At 39.3% G+C, this 14,505-nt stretch overlaps 1 protein-coding gene across 10 annotated transcripts in view; it reads right to left on the reverse strand.

The window, feature by feature from the left end:
• Window positions 1–805: 805 nt before the first annotated feature.
• ar (androgen receptor) overlaps window positions 806–14,505 on the reverse strand; it is a 206,923-nt gene continuing 193,223 nt past the window's right edge. For 9 of the 10 annotated variants that reach the window (XM_048544313.2, XM_048544312.2, XM_048544310.2 and 6 more), the window contains 3 exons: window positions 13,938–14,068; window positions 12,097–12,254; window positions 806–4,941 (listed from right to left, as the gene is read on the reverse strand). In XM_048544313.2, coding sequence (XP_048400270.1) covers window positions 4,786–4,941; window positions 12,097–12,254; window positions 13,938–14,068 — 445 coding nt within the window. In that variant the 3' untranslated portion in view covers window positions 806–4,785. The remainder of the gene's footprint in view (window positions 4,942–12,096; window positions 12,255–13,937; window positions 14,069–14,505) is intronic. The other variant, XM_048544317.2, reaches the window with a different exon arrangement.

Genomic DNA, 14,505 nt, shown 5'->3' on the forward strand with positions numbered 1-14,505 from the left:
GCACGAATGAACATCAGTCCTGCATTGCCTCCAGGAGTGTCTGCTGGCTATGTGGGGCATTAAACCTGATTGTAATGATGCTAATATTTGACTGTAGATTGACGGTCTAGTGAAGGCATCTATGCTCAGCCTGACCTTCCTCATCAGCTGGTTGATTTGGTAGGTGATGAATCTCTTGTGAAACACTTATTTTGAGATCACCTTACTCTGCAGTTCTCATTAAGCTATGATATCACCAGTACTGGCTGCCATAACGATTCTAATGGGCCGAAAAGAACCTCTGCAATTTACATAGTGAAATTTCAATCCTGTCCTTGTTTCTTCAGAAGGAGTGACATTCTCAGCCCTGTGGGCATAAAGCATACAATTTTCTTTTATCTGCCCTTGAAGAGAACAATATTTTACATGTTCGTAATAAAGTTCAATTCGTCTCACATCCATTTTAGGCCATTACTGAAAATCCGACTAGTGTCATGAAATGAAGTCAAATATAAAATTACTTTTTTTCACACCTGCTTTTTTGTTCACACAATAATCACAGCAAAATATACCCCACAACCCTCATGATACAGCAATCTGCCCTGCCCAAACACAGGCAGCCAGGCAGTTTCCATTTGTCTGTATCGTTTGTTCACAAAGTTTTGACTAATAGATATAATAGCAACAGCAAAGTCGTAGGAAGGCATCAGTGTTACAGCAACAATTTCTAGCACACTACATTAAGTTACTGCGTTGCAAAAAGATATATATTCATACATTTAGTTCCACAATAACAGAATATACAGAAGTATGCATATTCCTTTTATTAACAAATGCTCAAGAATACAAAAAAGAATCAACACAGTCTGATAAAATTTGTCACTTGTAAGGTGCTTATTTTTACAAAATATTTCTATCCTCAGGCCATTACAGGGATGGAGCCTTATATATTGACAGTCATTAAATCTGAAAATGGGGTGACACATACATTCATTCAATACATGGTATTGATCAGGAAGGGGCTGAGACCCTCTGCATGTCGGGAATAATTACACTAAACAGCTATTTGTGACTGATTTTGGATAAAAGGGAGAAATACTTCAATACTCTAGCAAGTTTTCATTCATGGACTACAAGAGATTTCTGATAAAAGAACATGTTTGAAACACTCAGCATCTCATGCATCAGTGGAGAAAACAAAGCAGTTAACATTTTGGGCGCAGAGCCTTCTTCAAAAAGAAAGTTTAAGAACAGTGTACAGCCAAATTGTTAACTGATCTGTTTTCTCCACTGATGTGATCTATCTTTATGAGTGTTTGCAGCATTTTCTATTTTTGGTTATTTGAAACAGCCGATGGTAAGGCATCCCAGTCTCTGCATGTACAGGAAAACACAGACTGGAGCGTACTACAGGCAGTAAATGTCTGGTTGTAATGGTATTAGAAATCACGGTATTTTGTACGCTCAATGTGCATTATATTCTTGCAAAACACTTTAGTTTGTGTTATTGCGCATTATATGCATTACGGTGGGGGATTCTTCAAAGTCTTTTGTCAGCAGTTTTATTTTTCCCCATGTTGGTGCTGCATTTCAAAGTAGGTAGTGATTATTTGCAAATTTCTGCTTCTGTGATCTGACCTAAAATAATTTAATATTATGTGACTTTCCCAACAGGGGTAACTGGGATAATTTCACTGTACATTACATGCAAGTAACATACTCTGTTCACACAATGCAGTGTAACTTGTTCTTTATAAAGTAACGAGGATTACAGAAGGACTTACACATTGATACCGTTATACTTATAATTACAATGGAATTAAAGTTGTGTCCTGAATTGAACATCTGAGGGTTTTTATGTTCAGTGACTGGTAATGTGAAATATGAAATAAAAGTTTAAAACATGGGGGAGAAGAAATCACTATACCTTACCGGAAATACTGGCTCCCAGTGACAATATTCCAGTTAAAAGTAATCTAAGAATCATGTTCATCAATGCCTGACTGCATTCTAACATATGAAGATACATTTTCCTCTGTGTAGTAATTTTTTTACAAATTTGTAGAGGCACTTGCAATGGTATCTATGGATATGTGATAATTATTTGTAGGACATTACAGTCAGTCTTTGAAAAAATCTGTAAATGCAAAAATTGAAGTACAACTGTATACATGTTAATTGGAAATTCCTAACAATGATAGCTGTCTGAGAGGAACACTGTGGTAGACGTCTATTTAATTTCTATACATTATATACTATCCGCTCAATAGGAATGACTGAATAAAAGTGGTGTTTTCATTACAAGACATCCATTGTACACATGATAAGTAAAACTCTACTCACATTTCATCATGGTTAATAAAGATGAGTGCATTTGCAAACTATAACCTGTTTATATTAACTGATCTTCACTTTTGAAATGTTAGCACCTTCTAATCTTGTGTATTTTGAAAGACTTTGAAGAATTAAAAATTTTTAAACAAATTTTGCAAATCACTTTCATGGCCTGAAAAGGCCAATGGAGAAAAAGTTGTTTCAAATTTAAACAATGCTTTATTATATTTCATTTGTGCCAATACTCAGCATAAACTGCTGTATAATAATAGCTTAGTTTGGAACAATACTAGTGTCATGAGTCAAATAATTTAGATATGGTAATATAAGTTGAGTAAACATTAGGCATTTATTTGTAAATATTGGACAAAATACACTGGTCCATTCCATAGCTCTCAAAGTTTCCATTTATTTCCTGAGGCAACAAAATCTCTAATCAGTTTTTTTGGGAAAGAAACAAGAAAGAAGGTTCAGGATTTGTATGCTCCTACTGCCTATAGTCTTCCATGTGACTGGGAGTCACAGATTTAGTGACCAAGGAACTAAGTCAAGACATTTATAAAATATATGCAATCAAACACAACAACAAAAATATAGCCTACTCTGAAGACAGGCATCCTCATTCCTGCATACCAAAAGAAAAGCAACAACTAAGTCATTTTAAAATAAAAGTCCTTTTAATTTGCTTAAAAATATTAACAAGTGCATTCTTCTTTCTTCCCCACACACCCCTCCAAAAATACAAATTTTTGTTAAAGAATTTGCTTATAGAATTGTACACCTAGTTTTCGCCTGCCTTTTGGCTGCACTGAAAATAAGAAATTTTAATTCAGAAAGAAGTCCAAACAAGGTATGCAGTATACTGGTGTTGTGCACAGATGAAGAAAAAAATGCTTAAATTTTATAGCCCTACAGTAACATTTTTACATGAGACATTTATTTCTGAAAGTACTGCAAATGGAAAAATGCATTGTCTGTGTATTTACTCTACACTGAAATTTAGAAATTTACACCATTTTCTTTTATTGCAGACACTAAATGATTATTAACATGCTCATATCTGAAAATAAAAGGACTGTTGCAATTATTTTTGAAAATTTTCACTGGCATTAATGTCTTTTTCTTTGAATGCCAGATACTTTGACCAAATGGCCCATATTCATGCATCATTTTTTCAGAAAAACAACAATAACTTAAATGGTTTTCAGTAAGCCAAAATGGTGCAAATAAAATGGTATCATGCAGATAAATACAGTTATACTGTGTTTGGAAGTGGTTTTGTAATGCCTTTGTGCAAGTTTAACAAAATAGCGATTTTGAAAAAACTAATTAAAATACTAAGGTTGCCAGGAAAATAACGTACCAACAAAAATGCTTACAATTTTTAAGTTAGAAAAGGAATTAAATAGTGTGTGCCTTCCACTGCCAGGTTGAGTCTACTTGCATTATTTAAAGGCCAAATGTTTCATGCTAACGTTTTTTTCTCTGTGTTTTCAGAATAAAATAAATTCTGGCACGCACAAATTCAGCCTAAATAATCAAATATGCAGTTGGCATTGTGCTACACTGCATGGACAATTTAAATAAAAGTGTATAACAGAAACCTCGTTTAATTGTTTAAAAAAGCTTTGGTAGATATAAAATGTGGGATTCTGATGTTTGTTACATTGATAAGACAAAAGTTGAATTCATCAACTAAGCACAAACACCAGATACCAAATCTTGCACAAAACAGCACAGTACTTGAGCATTCTTTAAAAATGAAATATGAAATATTTGGATCCAAACTGATTTTAGGCTTTTGAATGGATGTTTTAAACATTAGAATGAATTCTGGCAAACAAGAAAAATTCATTTAATAATTCGGGAACCCTTCTACAATTCTACCATTACACATACTGCTTTTCTGGCATTCAGGAAAGGAAATATTTTAGTGCAAATTTTAAAAGAAAACGCAATTTAGATCAAATTTTGCTTCTTAACATTTTTTGTATAAATGCAATGAAACATGATGTGCGGCAATATTTAACATGAGGCAAAATTGATATCTGATATGTTTTAAGGATGTAAAATGAAAACAGGTAACTAGGTAGTTTCAAAATAATAAAAATAAGTAGGTAGCTTTAAGTAAAAATCAGTAAATGGAACTACTCTGAAGGACCAATAAAGAGGTGAATGCAGCTGATTCTTACTAAATGTAACCAAGGGATCAACCAGTAATTTGTGTGGTCCAACATAATAACCAGTCAATAAGATTGTAACCTGCCTACCTCAGATTGGCTGTATAACATGACCAACTCTGTAACTGGGTGGTCAACTGACCACTGGAAATAAAGGTAGATTCTGTACAAATTTTTTTTTCATTTCTTTATCAGAACACATATAGCATCTGACTGAACTGATGCATTTGAAAACAAGATTAACACTAGGTAGTACAGTTACAGGCAGTATAACATATGCAAGCAATGAACGTCACTGTTCATTAAAAAGAAGCGGTTTAGCCATACCAGCTAGGATCTTTGGTACCTGGGCAGAGATTATCTCTGCCATCATTTCAGGGAACTGGACGCTCAGAGACTGAGACTGAACGAACAGATCGAATGTAAACTGGTGGAGTTTCCTCACTGTCTGTGAAAAACATTAAAAAAAACTGGTAAATGAATCAAGAATTAGCAATGACATTTTTGTTTTCTTTATATCATTCTAATATTCTAATAATTACAATTCACACATATGAATTATAACATGCCAGCAAAAAAAGTTACGATTTTACAATTTGTAACAAACCATGCAAATAATCCCTGAATTGCGAATTCTGCGATTAAAGTACCAAGCTAAATCCCAATCTTGCTATCTCTTACCGACTACTAACTAACCCTAGCCCTATCTGTACATCAGATGTCTTAAAGTAATTTTTCTTGGATTAATTAAACATTTCAATTTGAAAGTAACGTTGCAGTAAAATGAATTTATTACTAAAATTGATTACTGAAACAAAATTAACTGTGTTACTGGCTGTGAGGCTCACAACAGTTTGCATTTAAAATGTATTGTTTAAAATTAATTTTTTTTGGCTATAGCACATTTTGTATTAAAATTGACGCATCAAGTTTCAGCAATATATGCAAAATTTACTCCCAATTACTCAAGCAGAACTGTGTCAACTAGTTATCTTACTAAAAGTAAAAACATGCAATGTAAGTATGGCTGAAGGTCAATCAAATAACTCCATTTTCCATTCATGCTTGTATCATGAGAGTGGAAGACAAAAATAGCTGAGAGGAGTTCTGCTACCAGATCTTTCCTGATGTCATTCTGAGGTTGATCAAAAAGGGGTGTGGGAGAGTAGTCTGGCTGAATGACAGATAATAAAGTGTGAGGCTGGATGGACACAGCAGGCCAAGCAGCATCTCAGAAACACAAAAGCTGATGTTTCGGGCCTAGACCCTTCATCAGAGAGGGGGATGGGGTGAGGGTTCTGGAATAAATAGGGAGAGGGGGGAAGCGGACTGAAGATGGAGAGAAAAGAAGATAGGTGGAGAGGAGAGTATAGGTGGGGAGGTAGGGAGGGGATAGGTCAGTCCAGGGAAGACGAACAGGTCAAGGAGGTGGGATGAGGTTAGTAGGTGGGAGATGGAGGTGCGGCTTGGGGTGGGAGGAAGGGATGGGTGAGAGGAAGAACAGGTTAGGGAGGCAGAGACAGGTTGGACTGGTATTGGGATGCAGTGGGTGGAGGGAAAGAGCTGGGCTGGTTGTGTGGTGCAGTGGGGGGAAGGGACGAACTGGGCTGGTTTTGGGATGCGGTGGGGGAAGAGGAGATTTTGAAGCAGGTGAAGTCCACATTGATACCATTGGGCTGCAGGGTTCCCAAGCGGAATATGAGTTGCTGTTCCTGCAACCTTCGGGTGGCATCATTGTGGCACTGCAGGAGGCCCATGATGGACATGTCATCTAAAGAATGGGAGGGGGAGTTGAAATGGTTCGCGACTGGGAGGTGCAGTTGTTTGTTGCGAACTGAGCGGAGGTGTTCTGCAAAGCGGTCCCCAAGCCTCCGCTTGGTTTCCCCAATGTAGAGGATGCCACACTGGGTACAATGGATACAGTATACCACATTGGCAGATGTGCAGGTGAACCTCTGCTTAATATGGAAAGTCATCTTGGGGCCTGGGATAGGGGTGAGGGAGGAGGTGTGGGGGCAAGTGTAGCACTTCCTGCGGTTGCAGGTGAAGGTGCCAGGTGTGGTGGGGTTGGAGGGCAGTGTGGAGCGAACAAGGGAGTCACAGAAAGAGTGGTCTCTCCGGAAAGCAGACAAGGGTGGGGATGGAAAAGTGTCTTGGGTGGTGGGGTCGGATTGTAGATGGCGGAAGTATTGGAGGATGATGCGTTGTATCCGGAGGTTGGTGGGGTGGTGTGTGAGAACAAGGGGGTTTCTCTTTGGGCGGTTGTGGCGGGGGTGGGGTGTGAGGGATGTGTTGCGGGAAATGCGGGAGACGCGGTCAAGGGCGTTCTCGACCACTGTGGGGGGAAAGTCGCGGTCCTTAAAGAACTTGGACATCTGGGATGTGCGGGAGTGGAATGCCTCATTGTGGGAGCAGGTGCGGCGGAGGCGGAGGAATTGGGAATAGGGGATGGAATTTTTGTAGGACGGTGGGTGGGAGGAGGTGTATTCTAGGTAGCTGTGGGAGTCGGTGGGCTTGAAATAGTTGTTCAGTTCTTCCTGCAGGAGAAATGGCTTCTTCTCAGGATCTTTGCAGAGCATTATACTGTAATGAATAAATTTGAAAGTTGATGCACTGTGCTTGCATACTTACAGCATGTTTTTTAGTACATCGTTGAGATATGCCTCGGTAGTGAGTGGAACCACATGGATCCACTGACTATGAGATCCTTGATTGGTGTCATTAACCTGAGCCAATCGGGAAGCCCTGGCTGACCGACATAAACATGGGATTCAGAATCTCTTCAGTTCAGGGACTTACCCCAAGCTTCCGGCCACAGCCAGTGTACTGTGCAATGTAAATAAAGGGTGACTTGGTGACAGGATAGTGGCCTCGGTGCAGTTATTTCAGCCACTGTACTACTGGATAAAAGTTGTTAAAAAAATTGTCAAAACTTTCAATTCCACAAAATAGGTGGCAGCCATTCACAGTTCATTTCTCAGGGCAATGCCCAAGTCTATCTGTTGGTTGCACAATGCTCAGGCAACTAACTGTGAATCACCATCAAATGGTACATTCTTAATGGCATTTCCTCTACCTGTGGCCCCGTGCTAACAGATCATCACTCTCATCTCATCCAGCATAAATGCTGGTTTTCCCTTTAAACTGGCATTCATGTGAATTATCATGATGAGCCCAAGATGAAAAGTTCTGTCAAAATATGTCTTACTTTTCAGCAACACTCAAGTTGAGTACTACCAAACGGCTAATTAATGAGAATGGTAAACACCTAGTTTGTCAATTCTATAGCTGATAAACTGAACACTAACAACAGTGAAATAAAAACAAAGTACCACAGACATTGGACATCTGAAATAAAAAAACCAGAAATTGGAGGAGAAATGCAGGAGTTCTAGCAACATCTGTGGAGAGAGAAACAAGAGTTGAACCTGTGAGTCCAACCAGAGTCTCATGAATTGGCTGACATCCAAACTGACATGAAGCAGGTCCAAGGTAGAGTCAAATAGAACAAATTTTCTAATGTTTATGCCAGTCAACTAGTAATATTCAACACTATTCTTTCTGTAGATTCCACTTTTAATCGCTTTTGTATCATAAAATATACGTAATGCTTTCAGATAACATTAGCTCATCAAACCTTAAAAATTAAATGGATCTTCTGAAATCATTTTCATGCATCTAATTTTATGCTTAAATATTCACATGCACATTCACATACTGAGATACAGGTAGGGATAATATGCTTCAATTCATGTTATATATAGTGACAATTTGGAAGCTTACCAGTGACAATTTGGATGCCATCAAGTTGCTGAAATGTAAATCAAAGACACCTTTCTTTGTTGGTACAATTATTAAATACTCAGTCTTCCAGCTTCTTCCCCTCGTAAGTTCCAACTGCTCTCCTTTTTCACAAAAATCTGAACGTGCACTCAAGCATAACTGCACAGTTTTCTTCCACCCATCAAACACCTGTGTTATTCTTCACCTTTACCCACCATGACTAAATCACCCTTATTTTCAATTTACATGTAAAGCCTGTTAATGTCAATTCAGGAACAAAGGAAGAGAGGGAAAGTAGGGAGAGGGTCAAATCAAAATGGATTTGGAGGGGGAAATAAGGCACACCACCCTTGTGGTGTCCACCTCTCTCCAAAGGCTTTGAGAATATTGCTGGCCACTGCATGTCCCTTTTCCAAGGACACCCGATTGTGAACATAGCCCCGGAAGAGAGGCAGGCAGCTGCAGGCAACAACTTCTTTCACTGTCTAGGAATTGGTGATGCCGACTTTGACACGGCCCAGGAGCAGACACGTGGAGAAGTTTTCTGAATTGCCCATTCTACCCTTCCACACCAGGTGACTAAAGATCACGCGTGTGGGGCTGAACTGTAACTAAAAGAATAACAAGTTTCTCAGACAACGAAGAAGTGGTGAAACCACCCACAACCTATATATAGACGATTCATGGACTCTACAGCACTACAACATAAACATTTGGGCTAGGAGCTCATCAACCACCTTAATCAACAACTGCGCAGGAGTACTGCAGAAAAACACTCTCTACCCCAGGTCCCTGACAGAAACTGGGAGGAATCACACCTTGACAGCCCTCTATGGAGAAAAAGAAGCAGAAAAACAGAAGGTTAAGGTGTGTCTGGGCTAGGGATGAAGGATTAGAAGCACATGGTGTGCAGCAGCAGCCTACACAAAAAATTCCTCTACACCAAACAGAAGGACGCACAGGGCATACACATGAGGTGGCTCAGGTTGTGAGGTGTGGGCTCCAGTACTCCTTTTGTATCTACCCAATCAATCAATTAACTCCAATTAGCTCTTGACTACTTGCTACATTGTCAGACTCACCTCTTCTCTTTCAATAAACTTAGAAAATAGGAACAGGAATACGCCATCTGCCCCTTCAAGCCTGCTCCACTATTTATGTATTTATTATAAATCACAGCTGGGTCATCAACTGAACAGCTTGTTCTCCACTTTTTCCCCAATATACTTGATTCTTTTAGACTAAGTACCATGTCCAATTTCTTCTCGAATCATACAATGGTTTGACCTCGACTGCTTTCTGTAAAAGTGAATTGCACTGGCTTACCACTCTCTGGGTGAAGAAATTTCTCATTAGGTCAATCCTAAATGGTTTACCCTGTATCTTTTGACTGTGAGGTCAAGTTCTAGGCTCCCCACCATTGGCAATATCCTTCTGGCAATTACCCAATCCAGTCCTGTTGGAATTTTATAGGTTTCTCTCGGATCTCTGTAAGAACAAGCGTACCAGCTGATGAGAGGCATAGATTGAGTGGATAGTCAGAGACTTTTTTCCCAGAACGGAAATGACTATTACAAGGGGGCATAATTTTAAGGTGATTGGAGGAAGGTATAGGGGAGATGTCAGAGGTAGGTTTTTTACACAGAGTGGTGGGTACGTGGAATGTGCTGCTGGCAGTGGTAGTGGAGTCAGATACTTTAGAGACTTTTAAGCTACTCTTGGATAGGCACATGGAGGATAGTAAAATGTGGGGGATGCAGGGTATTTTGATCTTCATAGGATAATAGCTTGGCATGGCATTGTGGGCTGAAGGGGTTGTACTGTGCTGTACTGTTCTATGTTCTAACTCCAGCAAATATAATCCTAACAGATACCACTCTCCTCATACATCAGTCCTGCCATCCAGGTATCAGTCTGGTAAACCTTTTTTGTACTCCCTTTATTGCAGGAGTATTCTTACTCAGATAAGCTCAACGTTCTAGGTGTGGTCTCACCAAGGCTCTGTACAACTGCAACAAGACTGCTGTTGTACTAAAATCCTCTTGCCATATAGGTCAACAAATCATTTGCCTTCTTGACTGCCTGCTGCACCTGCATTTTTAAAATATAGGTTGAATTTTACCAGTCCCTGGAAAAGGAAGGTAAAGTTGAGTCAGTTGGGATAACGTCGAATGATCAGAAAAATGAGATTTTCAATGTTGAGAAAAAAACACCTGGCTTTCCATCCAAAGTTTGAACTGTGAAATGGGGATCTTGCTTGTGGGAAGTGGCAGGGCTAGTTATCTACATTTACATTTCATTAGTACCTAATCTCACCTCATTTATATGTAGTTTTCTATTCTCTTCTGCAGTGAAAAGAAATTATATGGTGACAATTCTCAACATGAAATTCAGAATTGGTATCTCACAGTTCCAGCTCACTTATTACTCCTCTGGCCCTCCATCTTGGCCAGCAGTGCCCAACATCTCAGGATATTCACCTTGGACGGCAAATGCCAGCACATCTCTTCCATAGAGGTTGGCAACAGACACACACCAATCTCACTCAATTATCATGGCAAGCTCCAAACCACTAAGAATACAGATAACAACTTCAATGCCACATTTGCAGCACATCAACACCTTGCACTATAGTACTGCCAACAGGTTACTTTGCGAAAAGGGACAGGTAACCAAACAATTTTGTAGTAGGTGTTCCTCGAGATGCTTTGCGGTCTCCCTTAACTATCACTCACTTTGCGCCTTTCTGGATGCCCACAGCGTATCTACCTTGCCTTTTTGTGTTAACTTTGCCACATGAGGAACTAATCGTCTTAAATTACTTCCATAATGTCTTGCTTTTTACTACAGGCACAATGTCAGATGGTCTGTCATGTTTGCCACAGTGATCAGGGTGGATACTTTAAACCACTAGTTATAAGACAGGAACAGAATTAGGGCATGCAGCCAATCAAGTCTGTTCCTCCACTCAATCTTGATGGTTGATACGCATCTCAATCCCATTCTCCTGCCTTCGCTCTGTAACCCTTGATCCATTTATTTATCAAGAACATATCCATCTCCATCTTAAATTGTATGCAATTTGTAAATTCTTGCTGTATGGCACCATGCTACGTTAATGCCAAATCTGCAGCACGTGTCAGCAATTTACGTGGCAAGGACACCGAATGTGCTTCATCCAAATAGCCATGTCTCAAAGTTAAGGGGAGTGGCCCTCATTCAAGTTCGGCGATTGTCATCAGTCAGGGCTCCTGGTACAATAAGAGAAGGGGACTGTGTGACCACTGTCCATGGACTTGGATATGGCCAATCAACTACTCGGGTGTTCATTGTTAGGGATTCCATAGCATTAGTAGTCCAGTCTTGCAGGTCCAGTGCAAACAGTATGGATGTTCACTGTAAGTCAATCAGAAAGCTGCACAGGGATTAATTAGGGGGTCTAGTTACAGCTGTTTTTCCAAGTTGTTCCCAAGGACTAATGGGTCAAGCCATAGCAAAGATTACTACCCCTTTGGCCACTGACAACAAAGGCACAGAGAAACTGAGGAGGAAGAAATGCTCCAGTAAGTGCAGGAGCAGCAGCAACCTTTTGTAGTTTGCCAATAGTCTCCATACGGAGAAGTCATAGCTGGAGGTCCCCTCAGTTTGATCCAGTTTCAGGTGAGCCATTTTCACAGATTGCTCTGCTCAATGCTTTGGTTATTTCACTCGAAACCCTGTTTATGTGGAAAATCTGTAGCAGTATCATCGGGTTATTTAGCAACATATACTAATTTTATCTGATCTAAACAAAGTATTGCTAAACAGAATCACAACTTACTATCTGCAGTGAGTCCAAGAGCTTGGTTAGTTGATAAAAACGCTGTGGATTATTTGTGGTATCTTTTCCTTGAAAGGAAATTACTCTGTCTAGTTCCTGAATGTAGTTCAAACGTAGCTCATCAAAGTATTTCTGGTTTTTCAGACCTTCAACTGGTACTGGCAATCAGACAGTGAAACTTGGTTAATAACGTTTCACAGACAAGATGTGAAAGCAGCATTTATCCATGTAACCTTATTTCATACGGATTGATACCCAGATTATCATATATTTCAGAAATCTAATCACGTGAGCAACTTACTTATTAATCATAGCGCCTATTCTTATGCCTAGATTATTTCTGCAAACAACAAAACCACTATCAAACCCTGATACATGGGTGGATATAGGCTTCCAGTTATATACACACCCTTTAAGCATCATTCTGCTTCCTGCTATTAAGCCAACTTTAGATCCAATTTGCCAAATTGCCCTGGATCCCGTAGGTTCTTAGCTTCTTAACCAAGCTGACTTGACAGACCTTGACAAAAGCCTTCCAGAAGTCCAAGGGAATTACATTAACTGCAATGCCTTCATCTACACACTTTAGTCACCTCCTTGAAAAAAACAATCAAATTTGTTAGACATGGCCTTACAAAGGCATGCTGACTATCCTTGACTAATCCTTGCCTCTACTAATAGAGATTTATTCACTCCCTGAGGACATTTTCCAACAGGGTGCCAATAATAGTTTAATGTCACTGTCAATATTCTGGGGAATAGTAAAAATTAAACATAAAAGTAATTGAACAAACCATATATTGTGGTTACATGAACTGATCACTCAGTGGTGAGTGATTCATCCCGATTTTCCAAAGCCTTTGCCAAAGGGCAATTAGGGATGAGCAATGAATGCTGATTGTCGTGTCCACACTCTGAGAAAACTGAGTCAAGGTAAAATGCTCCTTTTGTTAAAAAACTACACACCCTATGGAATTAAAATTGCTTCAGGGATAGCAGGAACTACAGATGCTGGAGAATCTGAGATAACAAGGTGTAGAGCTGGATAAACACAACTGACCAAGCAGCATCAGAGGAGCAGGAAGGCTGATGTTTCAGGCCTTTTTCTGAAGGAGGGTCTAGGCCCGAAATGTCAGCCTTCCTGCTTCTCTGATTCTGCTTGGCCTTCCAGCTCATGTGTTCATCCAGCTCTACACCTTGTTATCTCATACCCTACAGAGTAATGTCAGAGGAGGCTTGCTAATTAAGCATAAATTGCTCCTTTTAAATCTAAAATAATTGGCACAGTTTGTGAAGTATTCACAGATAATTGTGGTATATTGTGTATTCTATGACTCTCTTAGGAAAGCGCTACAAGGATCTGAAACAGGCTCAGGTCTGGATATTCTGGCCCCATTCTGATTCAAAATGTTTGCTGCCTTTGGTCATTTGCCAAAGTCAATGATGGAGGACAGGTCAGGCACTTATAACCCAAAATTTGCACATTCTTATTTTAGTAATTTCAAACATGTTTTTTATGTTGAGCTTCTCACTCTTGTCCTCTGACAACTACCCAAAATAAAACATGGTTTTCTAGCCTTCTATTTGAGACACTCTCTGAAAAGAAATGCTGGATTGCCTGAAAAATTTTCACAAAAGTCTGTAAAGGCTGTTGGTGGGTGATACCAATTGGGATCTTGCTGCAGCACTTATAGCATTGGGTATCCATGAAAATTGAATTTAATAAAAACTTGTGAAGATATATTCAAAATGCATAGTTCTTTAACATTACCAACAATTGCAGATATCAAATTCAGCTGTCTTTTCTATAGCTTATTTTCAGTGCAATAGCCCATACTTACTAATGCTAAACAGTAGCAATACTTTCATGCAAAGGAACTCATCCTGAGAGATCTGAAGCCACTGAAACTCCTGGGACAGTCGCTGCATTTCCAAACAGAGATCATACATAGTTGATTTTTGCATCCGTTGCCTGTAAATGCATGAAAAAATGATGAATAACAGCTGGTAACAGAGGCCACAATTTGAAGTTTTACAAATTTGATGCTTCCTGTCATTATTACAAAAACGATCAGAGGTAATTTATCTATTTATTATATATTGTAGATGATAACTATTGCTAACTTGCAGTAAATTGAGTAACATTGAAATTTTCAGTGCAATGGTTCAGAAAATTTATAAAGAAGTTTTAAGTTTCGAAAATCACTGGGCTACCTAGATTTCAGGATATTTATTAGTCTTTGGAATGGAAGGTGTTGCTATATGTGCTCTTGCTAACCAATGCTAAATATAGACTTCAGCTCACCAGGGTGACCAGGGAAAAGGAGGGTTGTTGTTTTACATGCTCGTTGGTGATATTGGCAGTAGAGTTAAAATATCAATCCAACACGTGCGCTTTTCCATTAAGTG

Source organism: Stegostoma tigrinum, chromosome 15, assembly GCF_030684315.1.
Source record: "Stegostoma tigrinum isolate sSteTig4 chromosome 15, sSteTig4.hap1, whole genome shotgun sequence".
In the NCBI taxonomy this organism is placed as follows: Eukaryota; Metazoa; Chordata; class Chondrichthyes; order Orectolobiformes; family Stegostomatidae; genus Stegostoma; species Stegostoma tigrinum.